At 37.9% G+C, this 14176-nt stretch overlaps 1 protein-coding gene across 1 annotated transcript; it reads right to left on the bottom strand.

Annotated features, from left to right (window-relative positions):
• Positions 1 to 11229: 11229 nt before the first annotated feature.
• LOC134817420 (golgin subfamily A member 6-like protein 22) lies at positions 11230 to 13416 on the bottom strand. The gene has a single exon (XM_063826561.1). It carries the CDS (start codon positions 13414 to 13416, stop codon positions 11230 to 11232), a length of 2187 nt encoding a protein of 728 aa, XP_063682631.1.
• Positions 13417 to 14176: the final 760 nt, after the last annotated feature.

Consider the following 14176-nt stretch of genomic DNA (forward strand, 5'->3'; position numbering starts at 1 on the left):
TTTACCCTGTCGGCTGGATCCCTATTTCTCTTAACTTTATGACCCAATATATATAAACTATATAGGGGCATGGTGGCTGAGTGGTTAGAGCAATAGAGCATCCACCTCCTAGGTAGAAGGTTTAGGGTTCCATTCCAAGTCTATAGAGAAAGCTAAGGATCTGTTGGATCTATACGAAGTTACTCATCTGTGTATTATTATAAATATTTATATAAAAAGTATTCAAACAATATACACATAATATCACAATGACCCTATATAAAATGAAACCGTCAAAAATGTAGTACATGTTCCCCTTCTAAAATATTAACTAAATATAAAATAATAAATATTTCCCCACCAACATTAATCATATATCAAATACGATATTATTTTTTAAAATTTATCAAATACATTATAATAATTTAAAATCTATTCAAACTTCACAGTGGAATAAAGATTTATAAACCACTTCTTTGCCACATAAAGATGAAACCAAAAATTATCAATATGTTTCTCTGACATAACTGGCTCCCTCAATACTTCCTAAGACTTCATGTGAAACATTCCAAAATAGCTATCATTTGTTATACTTTTAGATATCATATGTTTCTTAAATCCTTCTAATTTACTTTTAAAGCCTCAAACTGTCGCAGAGTTCCTGACATCCGGAGGGAGTCCAATACGGAATAACTCGCTCCGGGAGGAAATACTTCTCGAGATTCTTGATTTTAGTGTACCAAATGTGTGATTTTGTGGTAAATTTTTTTTAAAGCATTGACCCTATATAAAAATTCAATATGAAATTCAATAAAAAATCTTAGTAAATTTTATATAAACCCTTTAAGTAGTAGAGTTTGTTGGCTCTAAATTTATATCTAGTTCTGATATTTTAACAGCGCTACCACTTTTTATCCCTCTTTCTCCTCTAAGCTAAGAGCTATCTTGATTTTAGTTAAACTTATACTATAGTACATTTGTTACTTGAAACAAGATTGAGACCGGATCTGCTAATTCTAAACATCCCGGATCCATAATCAGTCAAACCACTAGTTACTTTAAAAGCTTGTATAAGATCCTCATATCACGTATTCGCTGCTCTACCAGCGTTGTCAAATTAAGGATTTCTAGTCTACAGTTATAAGACACTAAGACTTATAGGGATACCCTTACAAAAGATCTTGAACGATTACCAAATTTAACATCTTTTAGTTAACCTTGTTTAAACCTCAATAAAAACAAATTTCCACATCACACATTATCCGGTTGAGTTTACTATACATACCGCAACTGCGGAAAATTACAGTTTATTTGTTTATTGTTATAAATCGTTACAGTACACGCCAAATAAAATCATGAATTAACTTATTGCATAACACATCAGTATATATTTTCCCGATCCACGACTTAAAGTGCCGCAGGCACAAAAGAGTCAATGACAAGGTTTAGCGAACAAGGGTTTTTTCTCGTATACAGTAGCTTGCGACCGTCCTGCGTATGTACGTGCGTTCCTACCTGCGCAAAGTTATTTTAGGCGATAATCTGAATTAAATAATTGTTGGCGCGCGGCGCTGAACTGACCAAGTACATTTGACATTGTTGCTTTCACCATGTACATATTATCCCGCTACACACTACTAGGCCATAGGCACTATAATAATTGATAGAATATTGTTATTATTATTTTGAGTCAGTATTACTATTTTGCACATATCCGTGCATGTCAGGTTGCAAAACAATAAACATATGGTTACATAACAATATACTGTATACACGATTTTCAAATTCAATATGGAATTATATTTGTAGTTATATAACCTACCAGGACGCGCGCCGAATTAAAACAGATATTTTACGAGTATCACCCGTTAACACATAGCCAAAGCCACATTAACGTTAGAGCCGTCCTATAATTAAGGTTTGCTGGGTACGGTCCATTTATTTATTAAGTTAAAGGTCACAAGGGAGCTGAAACCAGGTTTTCGATCAAACATTGCCATTTGTAGTCAAACGTCGCCAACAGTTGCTCTCGTCCAATTATGAAATCGCTGCATTATGAAAGGCAAGCTTCGCATACGAATATATTCACCTAACCATGTGCTTTCGCGCCATTGCGGGCGCGCTTGTTTCATTGACCATTGTTAATGATCTGGCCCGGCGCGCGCTACTTCGTAGCACTTGCCATCGGGCGAGAAGAAAGCGGCGCGCGCTACTTCGAAGAAATTTAGACGAGTAACATCCGTCAATTGTTTCACTGCGCGCCTGTTTCTACTGCAAGCGCAAGGGCTTTGGATAGAGCAAACGAATATATGTAATTAAATTATGCATATATGCATAATTTAATTACATATATTCGTTTGCTCTATCCAAAGCCCTTGCGCTTGCAGTAAAAACAGGCGATGTCATTTTGCCTGCCATTATAATGGCAGGCAAAATGGCAGCGTTTGATCGCCGAGTTGGAAACAAATGTTTTACGAGTACCACCCGTTAAAGTATTATTCGTTAAATATAAATTTGCCACACGTTACAGGCCCGCCGCGCGCGGCTGTATTGTGGTTTTCGCCCCGATACACTAAATGAAACGACAATGGGGGGGGTCACAACGTGTTAATTGACGATGTCAATTCATATATGCATAATTTAATTACATATATTCGTTTGCTCTATCCAAAGCCCTTGCGCTTGCAGTAAAAACAGGCGATGCCATTTTGCCTGCCATTATAATGGCAGGCAAAATGGCAGCGTTTGATCGCCGAGTTGGAAACAAATGTTTTACGAGTACCACCCGTTAAAGTATTATTCGTTAAATATAAATTTGCCACACGTTACAGGCCCGCCGCGCGCGGCTGTATTGTGGTTTCGCCCCGATACACTAAATGAAACGACAATGGGGGGGTCACAACGTGTTAATTGACGATGTCAATTCATCGCAGCTCGTTAACGGGTGATACTCGTAAAATATCTCATATCTGTTCCATATACAGGAGTCCAACTCGGCGCGCGTCCTGGTAAGTTGTAAACCTACAACGCAGCTCGGCGAGGCACAGTAGCGCATTTCGCCGATCTATATAGTGAGACGCATCATTTAGAAGTGGTGAAGCGACAGTGGGGGTCACCACGTGATATTAATTGACGATGTCAATTCATGGCAGCTCGGCGCGGCACAGTAGCGCATCTCGCCGATCTAGCCAGGCGCTGTGAGAAGCCTTATTAAGTGCGCGGCGCGGCACAGTAACGCATCGCGCTACAACACGTGATACAACGACAAACGACGTGCTACAGTTATAAATGGTGTACCGTAAACAGTAAAATTCAGGCAAAGCCTTTATACGGCTATAACTATAGCATATAAGGATTGAGAGGCACGTATTTTGTATTTCTATTTTCATTTTTATAAACCTTAATATTTCCCAACTTGAACTATAATTAAATAATACATAATAGCGAATTTTAATAATTATTATTTTGTATCTCCGGTTGGAGGACTTCGCAACTGTGAACTGCAACTGGCAACGCGAACTATCATTGTTGCTTTGCATCGAAGAACCCTTTGCAGAACGTCGCTCTGCTTTGCAGACAGAGCAACGATCTTGTTGTAGGTTTATAACCTACCAGGACGCGCGCCGAGTTGGACTCGTCGACGGTCTTAATATTTGGAAAAAATATTTTACGAGTATCAGTAGTGATCTGGGTGCTGTACAATATCGATATCCTATTTATTCTGCACAGTTGTCACATGAGTCAAAATATGACCATTTGATTGGTTTTCAGCGTCATATCACGCGGCTGTATGTCTTCTGATTGGTTAAAGTTGATCACGTGGATTGCTTATAACTTGATGTGTAATGTTGATTTATATAGAGCCAGAGGTCAGCTGACGTAGGGAAACGGTCGCGTGACTCGCCTTGCTGTGTAATGTCGGTTTATATAGAGTCAGAGGTCAGCTGATGTAGGAAACAATCACGTGACTTTCGCGATAACTTTGAATGTCATAAGTACACTCGTAATTGTGATTATGCAGCAGTCCGGCAAAATATGACCATTTGATTGGTTTTCAGCGTCATATCACGCGGCTGTATGTCTTCTGATTGGTTAAAGTTGATCACGTGGATTGCTTATAACTTGATGTGTAATGTTGATTTATATAGAGCCAGAGGTCAGCTGACGTAGGGAAACGGCCGCGTGACTCGCCTTGGGAGCTTATTATATATAATCACTACTGCACTCTCATGCGGCTTCTATATTAATATAGAAAGTGATACAGTGTCACATGCAACTATAAGTATAATGTTTGGATCGGTTTCTCCTAAAGATTTCTCTTTGCAAGGAAAAGTGAGAGATGAGACAACTAGCTTAACAGACGAGCACTTTAATAAGTAAGAGACCAATGCTTATATCTTTTATTTTACAGTTACACTCACATCACACGCAAATTCACATTTAGTTTCACAAGCATGGGAGCTCACCTGGTCCAACGAGCTTGGTATTTATAATCACTTATACTGCCATAAGTACACTCGTAATTGTGATTATGCAGCAGTCCGGTTGGGGCCTCAGACTAGTGAGTTAACGGTAACTTTCCTCTGCGGGAACATGTGGGTTCGAATCCCGCCTGGTCTACTTCCCCGAAGGACTGCTTTTGTTATGATAACCGTTATAACTAACGTTAATCGGTTACAGGTATTTAAGAAACTACAATAGTTTAATCATATTAAAACGTAACCACAAACCTTCACCATATTATGTCTACAACATACTTTTCGGAAATAGAAAATTCTGAACCATTAGCAGTTGAGGAAGTCGAAAATATTTTCTTCTCATTGGATTTACAAATACCAAAAACCTTCTCTACCGTTAACTCATCCTGTCACGCCTCTGAAATATCCACTCAACTAAAAGATGTTAAATTTGGCAACAATTTACAAAAATTCGAATTCGTTGTTACTCTAGAGCGAATATTTAAACTTGATCTAAGAACGAATAACCCATGGTTTAAATCAGAAAACAACTATAAAGACTACACTAAAGAGACACCAACCAAAAAAGTTTTTAAGAATCTGTACACAAAGAAGTAACCCAAAAGAGTTCGTATAAGAATACTTGAAATCGAAAGCAGTGTATACGAACTACCTTATTGTAGGAGAAATAATCCAATTCTGATTCCCGAATCGGGTCGACTGCACGCACCTCACTGCAAAAACACCAATCAAGAAACTGTTGATGTTATTGGTGACCGTACTTTTCAGAATAGACAATTCCATTTACAGGATATTAAACAAAGGATCAGCCAGTTGCAAGCTGCAAGCGCACCTGAATGCTAAATGATTTACCTACCAGCTAGAAGCAACGTCTCTTGTTTAATGAGAAACTTCACATTTTTTACTAGTACTTTTCTCAATCAATCCGGATATATTAATAGCGGTGATAATCTTCTACAGCATTATTATGGAGCGTATCCAGCCCAATTCATTGATTTGAGTCAAGACGCTAGTGGCGGGAATCAGAAAGCCCTGAATTTACAAAGAAGCGGAACTGTGCGACTCCAGCTAGAGTTCCCAGAAGCTGCCCCAGCAGGGAGGGTATTGATGGTTTTAGCCTGGTATGATGAAATTATAGAGGTGACAAACGATCGTCAGGTAATCGTGATATAAGCCTCCATTTATGGTATATAAGCAATGAATCTGTCATTGATGTGACCATATGGATACGCTAGAGATTGACAAAACATTAGCTGACGTCAGTCATTTTCGGGGCGCTTTTGCGTACGACATTTTACCACCAAAACTTGATGAAGATTTTAGTTTGGTGATTAATACTGGTAATTCGTCGTCACCTGGTGACCACTGGCTGGTGTTACAGCGCAAACACGGGAGGATTTACTTTATCGACAGTTATGGGCGAAATTACAACGACGCTACTTTTGAAGCTAATTTTACCATAGCAATAAAAAGTTACATCGGGGATGAGACTATCTCACGTAACAGAAAGTGGTTGCAGCGTTTAACTTCAAACGCTTGCGGTGCTTATTGTGTTTATTTCATTAGAGAGCTGAGCAAGCGTAGTTTTAAATCCTGTCTGTCTGTATTTAGTGTACATTTAGCGGAAAATGATAAGCTTGTTTCAAATTATTTAGACGAAATTCGGTGACGTTGAATCTTGAGTAAAAATTTAGCCAAAAAAACGATCAATATGTTTTAAATTATTTAAAATTAGATTTAAATAATCGGTATGTTGATGTAGTAATATTATTCTATTTTGAAAATCCATAACTGTGTCCAATTTCTTTACAACTAGATGTCTAAAAATGTGGTGCTAACTCCGTCATCAAGTATCTTCCTTTTACAGTAAAAGTAGCTCAAGCCCTTTCTTTCCATTCGATAGCTCAGCATGGTGTTGTTCTTGACAATGAAGCCTCTGTTTGCTGAGCTGACACTTTGCTTCGTTTGCAGAACTGAACGGAAATGGTCTATAGTGACCTGAGCTGCCTTGTTGATGCCTTTTGTCGAACACTTCTCTTTCTGTTTGGCATCAGGTTCGAAACAGAAATAGGTTTTAGCCGACAAACCTACAAAACCGCCGCCACTCCATTCCACCTTAAACAATCCTGAAAAGTAACTGAGTATTATATAGTAATAATATGTAGCCAATAATAAGTACCATAGATACGAAATAATCCAGATAACCAGATTACCAGGTAACCAGGTAACCAGTTAAAATATGAAAACATTATACATTCGAAGTTTAAGTCTTTATAGTGTAAGGCAGTAAATTAACCTGGAGTTCGTTTATCATATGCAACATTTTCAGCTGTATCTGTTCTCGGGAACCACTGGAATTTAGCTTGATTCCATTGCGATTGTAGCTTAGGAGTGACCAACTCATCCAGTGTGTCGGCTGCAAGCGCCATGTACAATGAATCTGTGAATTATATACAATTAATACAAGTCGTTTGACTGTCTCGAACACTGTCAGATTCAGAATATTTAATAGTTGTAAATTGTAAAGTAAATGTACGTGCGCGGTGCCGACTAACCTGTGTCCATCTCACAAAGCGAGAACAAGGATCGAGGGATGAATTTAAGTAATACATCAAAATAAAAAGATAACATTCGTAATTAACCCGGAAAGTCTAATTTTAAATTTTCCAGAGTCTCAATTTTTCAATTCCTGTCGGTACCAGGTTTTGTATTCTAACTCAATGAAACACCATCCTAAGCTCAAGCCTCTGAGTAAGTATAATGTTAGATAGGTATAATATTAAATAATGATATGAAAACAATATAATAACACAATAAAATACCAGGGGCTAAAGTTTTTAATTGTGAATTCTGAAACTTGAGTTAAATTTATTGAGTTTTGGAGCAATATGCCTGACATCACTTATTTAAATATATCAGCGCAATGTTTGACATAATATCTTGTCAAATTTACGTGGTAAAGTAATGTTATAGACTATAGTGTACTGTTAGAAGTTACAGTAACGTGGTAAAGTAAGCAATGTTCACTCTTTTTGTGTATTTGAGTACTTACAAAGCTGGATACAGACTACACAGCATGATAATAGCAAATAATAGCAAATAATAGCAAATAATAGCAAATAATAGAAACATACTTTAATAGAAATTAATAGCAATAAATAGCAATAAATAGCAATAAATAGCAATAAATAGCAATAAATAGCAATAAATAGCAATTAATAGCAATTAATAGTAAATTATAGCAAATTATAGCAAATAATAGCAAATAATAGCAATACAATGTAAGCGGGGTTAGATAAATTGATACCTTTTTTAAAGCAAAACCAATAAAACTTTTTTTGAAAATGGTCGCAGCAGTGTGTTGGAGTGAACTTTGATAAAAGTTTTATACAACAATGAATAATTAAACATTATATTAATAAACTGCTATATAAGAGGTTAAATGGTGCTGTAAAGGATGCCACAAATCAGAATATAGGACTGTTAGCAGTGCACCCTACTGAGAAAATTAATAATATAAGGTATAATATAAGGTATAAGAATACATTAGAATGTACAGTAAAACCCTCATATTACCGTTGTTTTTGGGAAAAGATTTAACCCTGATGAATTGGTGTTGGCGGTAAATCAAGGTTTTAATTTTGGGTTAGACTTGAAGACAATATGTAAAAGAGTATGTGATAATTTTATCAGAATAAGCAATTGTACAAGCAGAGAAATTATTACCGCCCTTAGAGTGATGTTTTTGAGGGGCTTAAAATGAACAATTTTGGCTGATTTCATGGATGATTTTGAGGGCAAAAAATTGGGAAAAATGTAGAATTAGGGTCATTGAACACAATAAAACTGCAAAGTGGAAAATTTGAAAAAAGTATATCAGCACAATGTTAGACATAATATCTTTTCAAATTTACGTGGTAAAGTAATGTTATAGTGTACTGTTAGAAGTTACAGTAACGTGGTAAAGTAAGTAATGTTCACTCTTTTTGTGTATTTGAGTACTTACAAAGCTGGATACAGACTACACAGCATGATAATAGCAAATAATAGCAAATAATAGCAAATAATAGCAAATAATAGAAATGTACAAGTGGTATACCGTTTGTTTGAACTAAAAAATGACAAAATCGTCACATCCGTCACTGTGGAATTGCCCTGAGGGGTTTTCAAGTGCTAAAGGCCACTGCTTATTGTTAACAGGTTGGCTGGATGAGAAGACCATGTGATCAAACTGTCACATGCAAAAATAAAACAGGAGAATCATCAATTGCACACGCCTCGCCCTCTTTCTATTGTGTCTGAATGAGGTGAAGACTGAGGGCCAGTGGGCCATTACATTACCAACATTGTTAAAGGTATAATGCACATAGTCACATGAATGTGATATTATTTGTGATTATTTGCAATTACACGCAAGCCAGTCAGTAATTCAGTTGGTCAGTCAGTTAAATGCAATTATTTACAATTTCTATATTATCAGTATGAACAACAAGGGTAATATTATCTTCATTACAGCAGGTAGAGTGGTGTGATAAGCTCCCTAAATATTGTTGCAGACACTGTTATACAAATAAAATCCTACTATTGGTCTAGAAAAGACACGTCGATACGGGAAAGCAGATAAGTTGATTATTATAGTATATGTAGCAATCTTATTAAATTGCTCCAAACACTTTTGACAGTTTCCTGCTGTATTATATAATTGAAGATTGTTGTCGCTAATACACATCCACTGAAATATTATGAGCCGAGTATTTTGCTCATTCTGTGACAAAACTTTTGCCAATAAATATAGTTTGGCCACACACAAAAGTCGGTATCATCAAGAAAACCAAGAATCACCCTCTACCATTTTGCCGTTCTCAGAAGCTACATCTGGAGTTACTGAAACTAAAATGGATTATCCTGCTTCCACAAACTCAGATGCTGATACAACATTATCTCAGGAAGACAGCTCTAACTCTGAGGAAACAAGTGATGATGAAATTTCAAAAGCAGAACCTAGTAATGAATCTGATTCTTTCCAGCGATACAAAGGCAAACGGAAAGGAGTAGAAAAAGACCAAATAAACAATAATCCTGAGGAAACAAGTGATGATGATGCATCAAAAACAGAATCTATTAGTGAGCTTGAGTCTGACTCTATCCAACGCCACAAAGGCAAACGGAAAGGAGTAGCAATCGACCACAAAAACGAAAAAGTTTGTTTGTTTGGGCCCGGACGGTGCCGGTGGTTCTAATGACCATTTACTAAAATACATAGATACAAAATACAATATAGTATAAATATTATAATCAGAAGTTTTATAAATCCTATCCGTCCAAGTTAAACTTGAAGGGCGCTACACGCACGACGAAGACTCCCTTTAATGTGAGCTGAAGTAGACTACTAGTAGTAGAGCTAGTAGCGCTTGAAATTGACAGAACTGAAAACGAAATCTGACAATTGTCGCGAAAACTGACAGTTTTGTGTGCTCAAAGTGTCGAGAAATACTGACAGTGCAAGACTGGGCACACAAGAGTGAGTTAAAACATCCTCCACACAACAAAAACTTGAATACACTAATAATAATCAATTATTAAAAACACACAAGCTCATTCTGCAGTCTTATTAGTCTTATCAGTACTCTTTATAGCACCGTTTCTGATAAAGTGTAGCTTATCAGGCTGCTCAGTTACCAGTTTTTTCATGTCCCTGACGAGTTCTCTTTGCTTGTGATAAAAGGCTCTTTTCCTTTATTTTTTGTTCTGCAAGGTGACAAGGGAAAATACCTTAATTTGAATAAACCGTTTAAGAATTGTAATTACAATATCTCAGAGTTCCTCAAATAATATGTCAATAATTCGAATAGTTCTTTAACTGTGAACTTTAACTGCAAAATCAGTTTTTCTCAAATCAAAAAGTGTAACATCCCTTCAATATCTCCACTCTTAAGTATCCCCCGAAAGTATTAACAATCTCCCACTCTTCCGAGCAATCTATAAACAATTTCCTAAACAATCCTTCCAATAATCATAACAGAGGTGTAAAATTGAACTCTCTGATAACCAAAACAGAGATGTTAAAATAAACTCTCTGCTCGTCCAAAACTCTATGTGCTAAATATTTCCTTAACTATCCTGCTATAGCCAAAACAGAGGTGTAAAATTGAACCCTCTGATAACCAAAACAGAGATGTTAAAATAAACTTTCTGTTTCCCTAAAACTCTCTGCTCTTAACAATATCTTTAACTATCCTCCTTGTAACTAAAACAGAGGTGTTAAACTAAACTCTCTGCACTACCCTGCTGTACTAAATGTCGTACAAAAATATATGCCCTAAAATACTACCCTTAAATACTGGACTATAATACTGTCATGCATATAAACTTAAAATATAAAACCCAACGCCAATCTATATAAGAATCTAAACCGTCCATCGAGTTCCTTGTCATTAGGGCTCCACTTCTCGCGATCTCCTCTGCGCGTCCCTTCGTCTTATCTCTGTATTCTCCTCTCTCCACTTCCTTCTTTTCGGTCCTTTCTATTCATTGTTGTAATAAAGGGTTAGATTATGATCAAAATAGTTATTTTGGAAAATGCCAAAATGACCCTACAACATATCCTCCCCACAAAATTGTGAGGAAGTTTTCCGCTGCTTTGCAGAGGATAACTTCACAAATTATGAATCAGAGATATCACTTGATATGCAATAAAACGACTGTATTCTTTTTTGTACAAATGCACAAATTGTTAAAAACTATAGAAGCATACAATTGCATGCGACTATTACTAAATTGCTACATCAAGATTGTTTAAGAACCATAATCTCCTCATCAGTTCACCTAACTCTTCTTCTACCAGTCCATCCGTCATATCTTCTTCATCCTCCCATAACTCCCTCACTATATCTACTAAACTTCTACAGCCACGGGAGAATTCCCCCGCCCTGTTCTTTATGTAAAACTCTAGCATCTTCTTCCTCTCCTTCCTTTTGTCATCGCGTTTCCATTCCACCACTGCTCTATCCTCCTCAGTTATCCCGTAGCACACATCTTTGGCCGTCAATTCCACTCTCAGTGCTAGTCTATTCAAGACTCTGATGAAATCCTCTTTGTCTCCAACAAATACTCCCAACTCCGTACTGATTATTTCTGATACTTGCTGCCTTGCCTTAGAGGGAATTCCCTCGGGCAAGGTAGCCGCATTGAAGTCCATCTCCGCTCCCTCGACTTTTGCCTCTTTCAGCCTCCCCATAAACACTGGCTCTGGTCTTATCGTGCTCCTTGCTCCGATGTGCTTGCTCCAACCATCTATACTTTCGGGCAAATCCCCTAAGTATAGTCCCCGTTCTCCAATTTGCCTAAGAATCTTAGATAATTGAATCCTGATGTTTTCTTTCTGTCTTTCCCTGCATCTTTCTTCAGTTTCTTTTCGCATGACCTCCTGCTGTTTTCTCATCATTTCCACTCTTAGTTCTTCCCTCCTACATTCCTCTTCTTCTTTGATCCTCTTTATTTCTTCTGTTCTTCTCTTCTCTTCCTGTACTTCAATTCTTCTTCTTTCTGCTTCTCTCTGTTCGTATTGCCTGCGCTGTCTGTCCTCTTCTTCCGCTGCTCTTCTTTCTTCTTCTTTTCTTTCAATTCTCCTTCTTTCTGCTTCTCTCTGTTCTTCTTGTCTGCGCCGTCTTTCCTCTTTTTCCACTGCTCTTCTTTCTTCTTCTTTTCTTTCTTCCAGGTTTCTCAATCTCTGTCTTTCCGCTGCTTCTTCTCTTTCACGCGCATCTCCATCTCTTCTGTTGTCTCCATGCCATCTTTCAGTTCCCCTCCGTCTGTCTCGTGCATTATAATACTGTCTTTCTGGCTGTGCTTTCCATTCTTGTTGCCTGCGATGTCTATTTCCTTCCTCTGCCAATCTCTGCTGGACCATTTCTCTTCTTTCCGCCAAGTTTCTTCTTCTTCGTCTCTCCGCTTCTTCACGTGCATCTCTATCTCTTCTTCTTCTGTTTTCTTCGTCTTTTCTGTCATCTTCCTGCCGTTCTCTCTCCCAGTGAGCAATTCCTCCTGCTGTTCTGTCGACGCCCCTTTTCTCCTCGAATCCCCGCGTCACTTGTACGACTTCCTTGTTCTTAGATCCACTCTGCATTAATTGCTCTACATTTCCTGGTTTAGGCTTTAACGGAATTCCGTTAATCCTATTCTGTTTGTAGTTCTCTAAGTGTCCTCTGCTTATTCCGTACTTCATCGGGATCACACTCTTCAATCCGCTGTAGCGAGAGTCTTCGGTCCTGCTGCTATTAAATGACCTTCCGGGATTCAAGATCATAAAGAAATTCTCTTTATATCTATCCTGCCCAGAGCATGCGTCCCAAGTAAGCATTGCTCCCCACGGATCCACAATCGTTACGAATAATCCTAGAAACTCCCACAGTACATCCCATTTCTTCCTCTCTTCCGTGGATATGTTGTCTGCTATTAGAGAGTCTCTCACTTGTTTATTCATTCTCCTCATTTCGTCTAAGGTTACTTTTATTGGTCCTTCTTTCAAAAGAACTTCTAACTTATCCGTAACCTTTCTCTTCCACGAACTACTTCTTTCCGTTTCTTCATCTTTACTCTTTTCTGACTCTTCTTCTCCAACTTGCGCTACTTGACTCAGCTGACAAAGGGAATTCCCTTTACCAACAGAATCTTTCACGGTTTCTTTTTCCTCATCTTTACTCTTTTCTGACACTTCTTCTCCATCTTGCGCTACTTGACTCAGCTGACAAAGGGAATTCCCTTCATCAACAGAATCTTTCACGGTTTCTTTTTCTTCATCTTTACTCTTTTCTGACACTTCTTCTCCATCTTGCGCTTCTTGACTCAGCTGACAAAGGGAATTCCCTTCACCAACAGAATCTTTCACGCTTTCTTTTCCGTCAGACCAGATTCCTTCCATTTGGTCTTCTATTTCCACTGTTATCCTTTCGTTCTCCATGTTCAAGTTTATACGATACTATTATTAAGCAATACGAGCGTCAATCAAATTGTGATGAAACCCGTCTCCACACCCCTTTAGTAGCCCTCACACAATTGCGTGAGGACCCCCTAGCACGTGACATTTCATGTTTTAAAGGGATGCACATTTGTTTAACTTCAATCTTCTCGGGTTCCGAGACTCATGAGGTTGCACCTGCAGTCTCAATATTTTGATTTCTTTCGTCAATCTCCGATATACCATGAGCACCATGATACCCAACACGGAAAGTGTTAAAACTATTGCGACCAGTATTGCCCATATCATAACATTTGAGTGCACATTGGACCTATTATTCCAGTCGTCCACGAGCGGGGGCAAAATATTCTCCAAAGTTTTATTATATTTTCTACAAATCCCCGTCAAAGTGTCCGTGACATTTGTTTCGTCTAGATAAAAATCTAGCGAAGAAAGATTGAAGCTTAACGAAGAGGGATACATTGGGATTGACTCCGAATTCGGAGATTCGATCAACGTGTTTCCGATCTGCACACCTTTTATGGAATCCCATGCAATATATGCCGTCCCTGCTTCTGATAAGTTTACCAAACTAGTGAATCCACCTGTACTAATTACATACGTATCCAAATAGTTGTTGTTTCTTATTAAGATTCCTAGCTGTGACATATTATACTGGTAATAATTCTTACACTTCGTACGCTTGATCCTACACGTGATGCTCCCCCGCTGGATGCAAGATGTTTGATTCGTAAAATTCTCC

This window comes from Bolinopsis microptera, chromosome 6 (assembly GCF_026151205.1).
Source record: "Bolinopsis microptera isolate Bmic1 chromosome 6, MBARI_Bmic_1.0, whole genome shotgun sequence".
Lineage (NCBI taxonomy): Eukaryota > Metazoa > Ctenophora > Tentaculata > Lobata > Bolinopsidae > Bolinopsis > Bolinopsis microptera.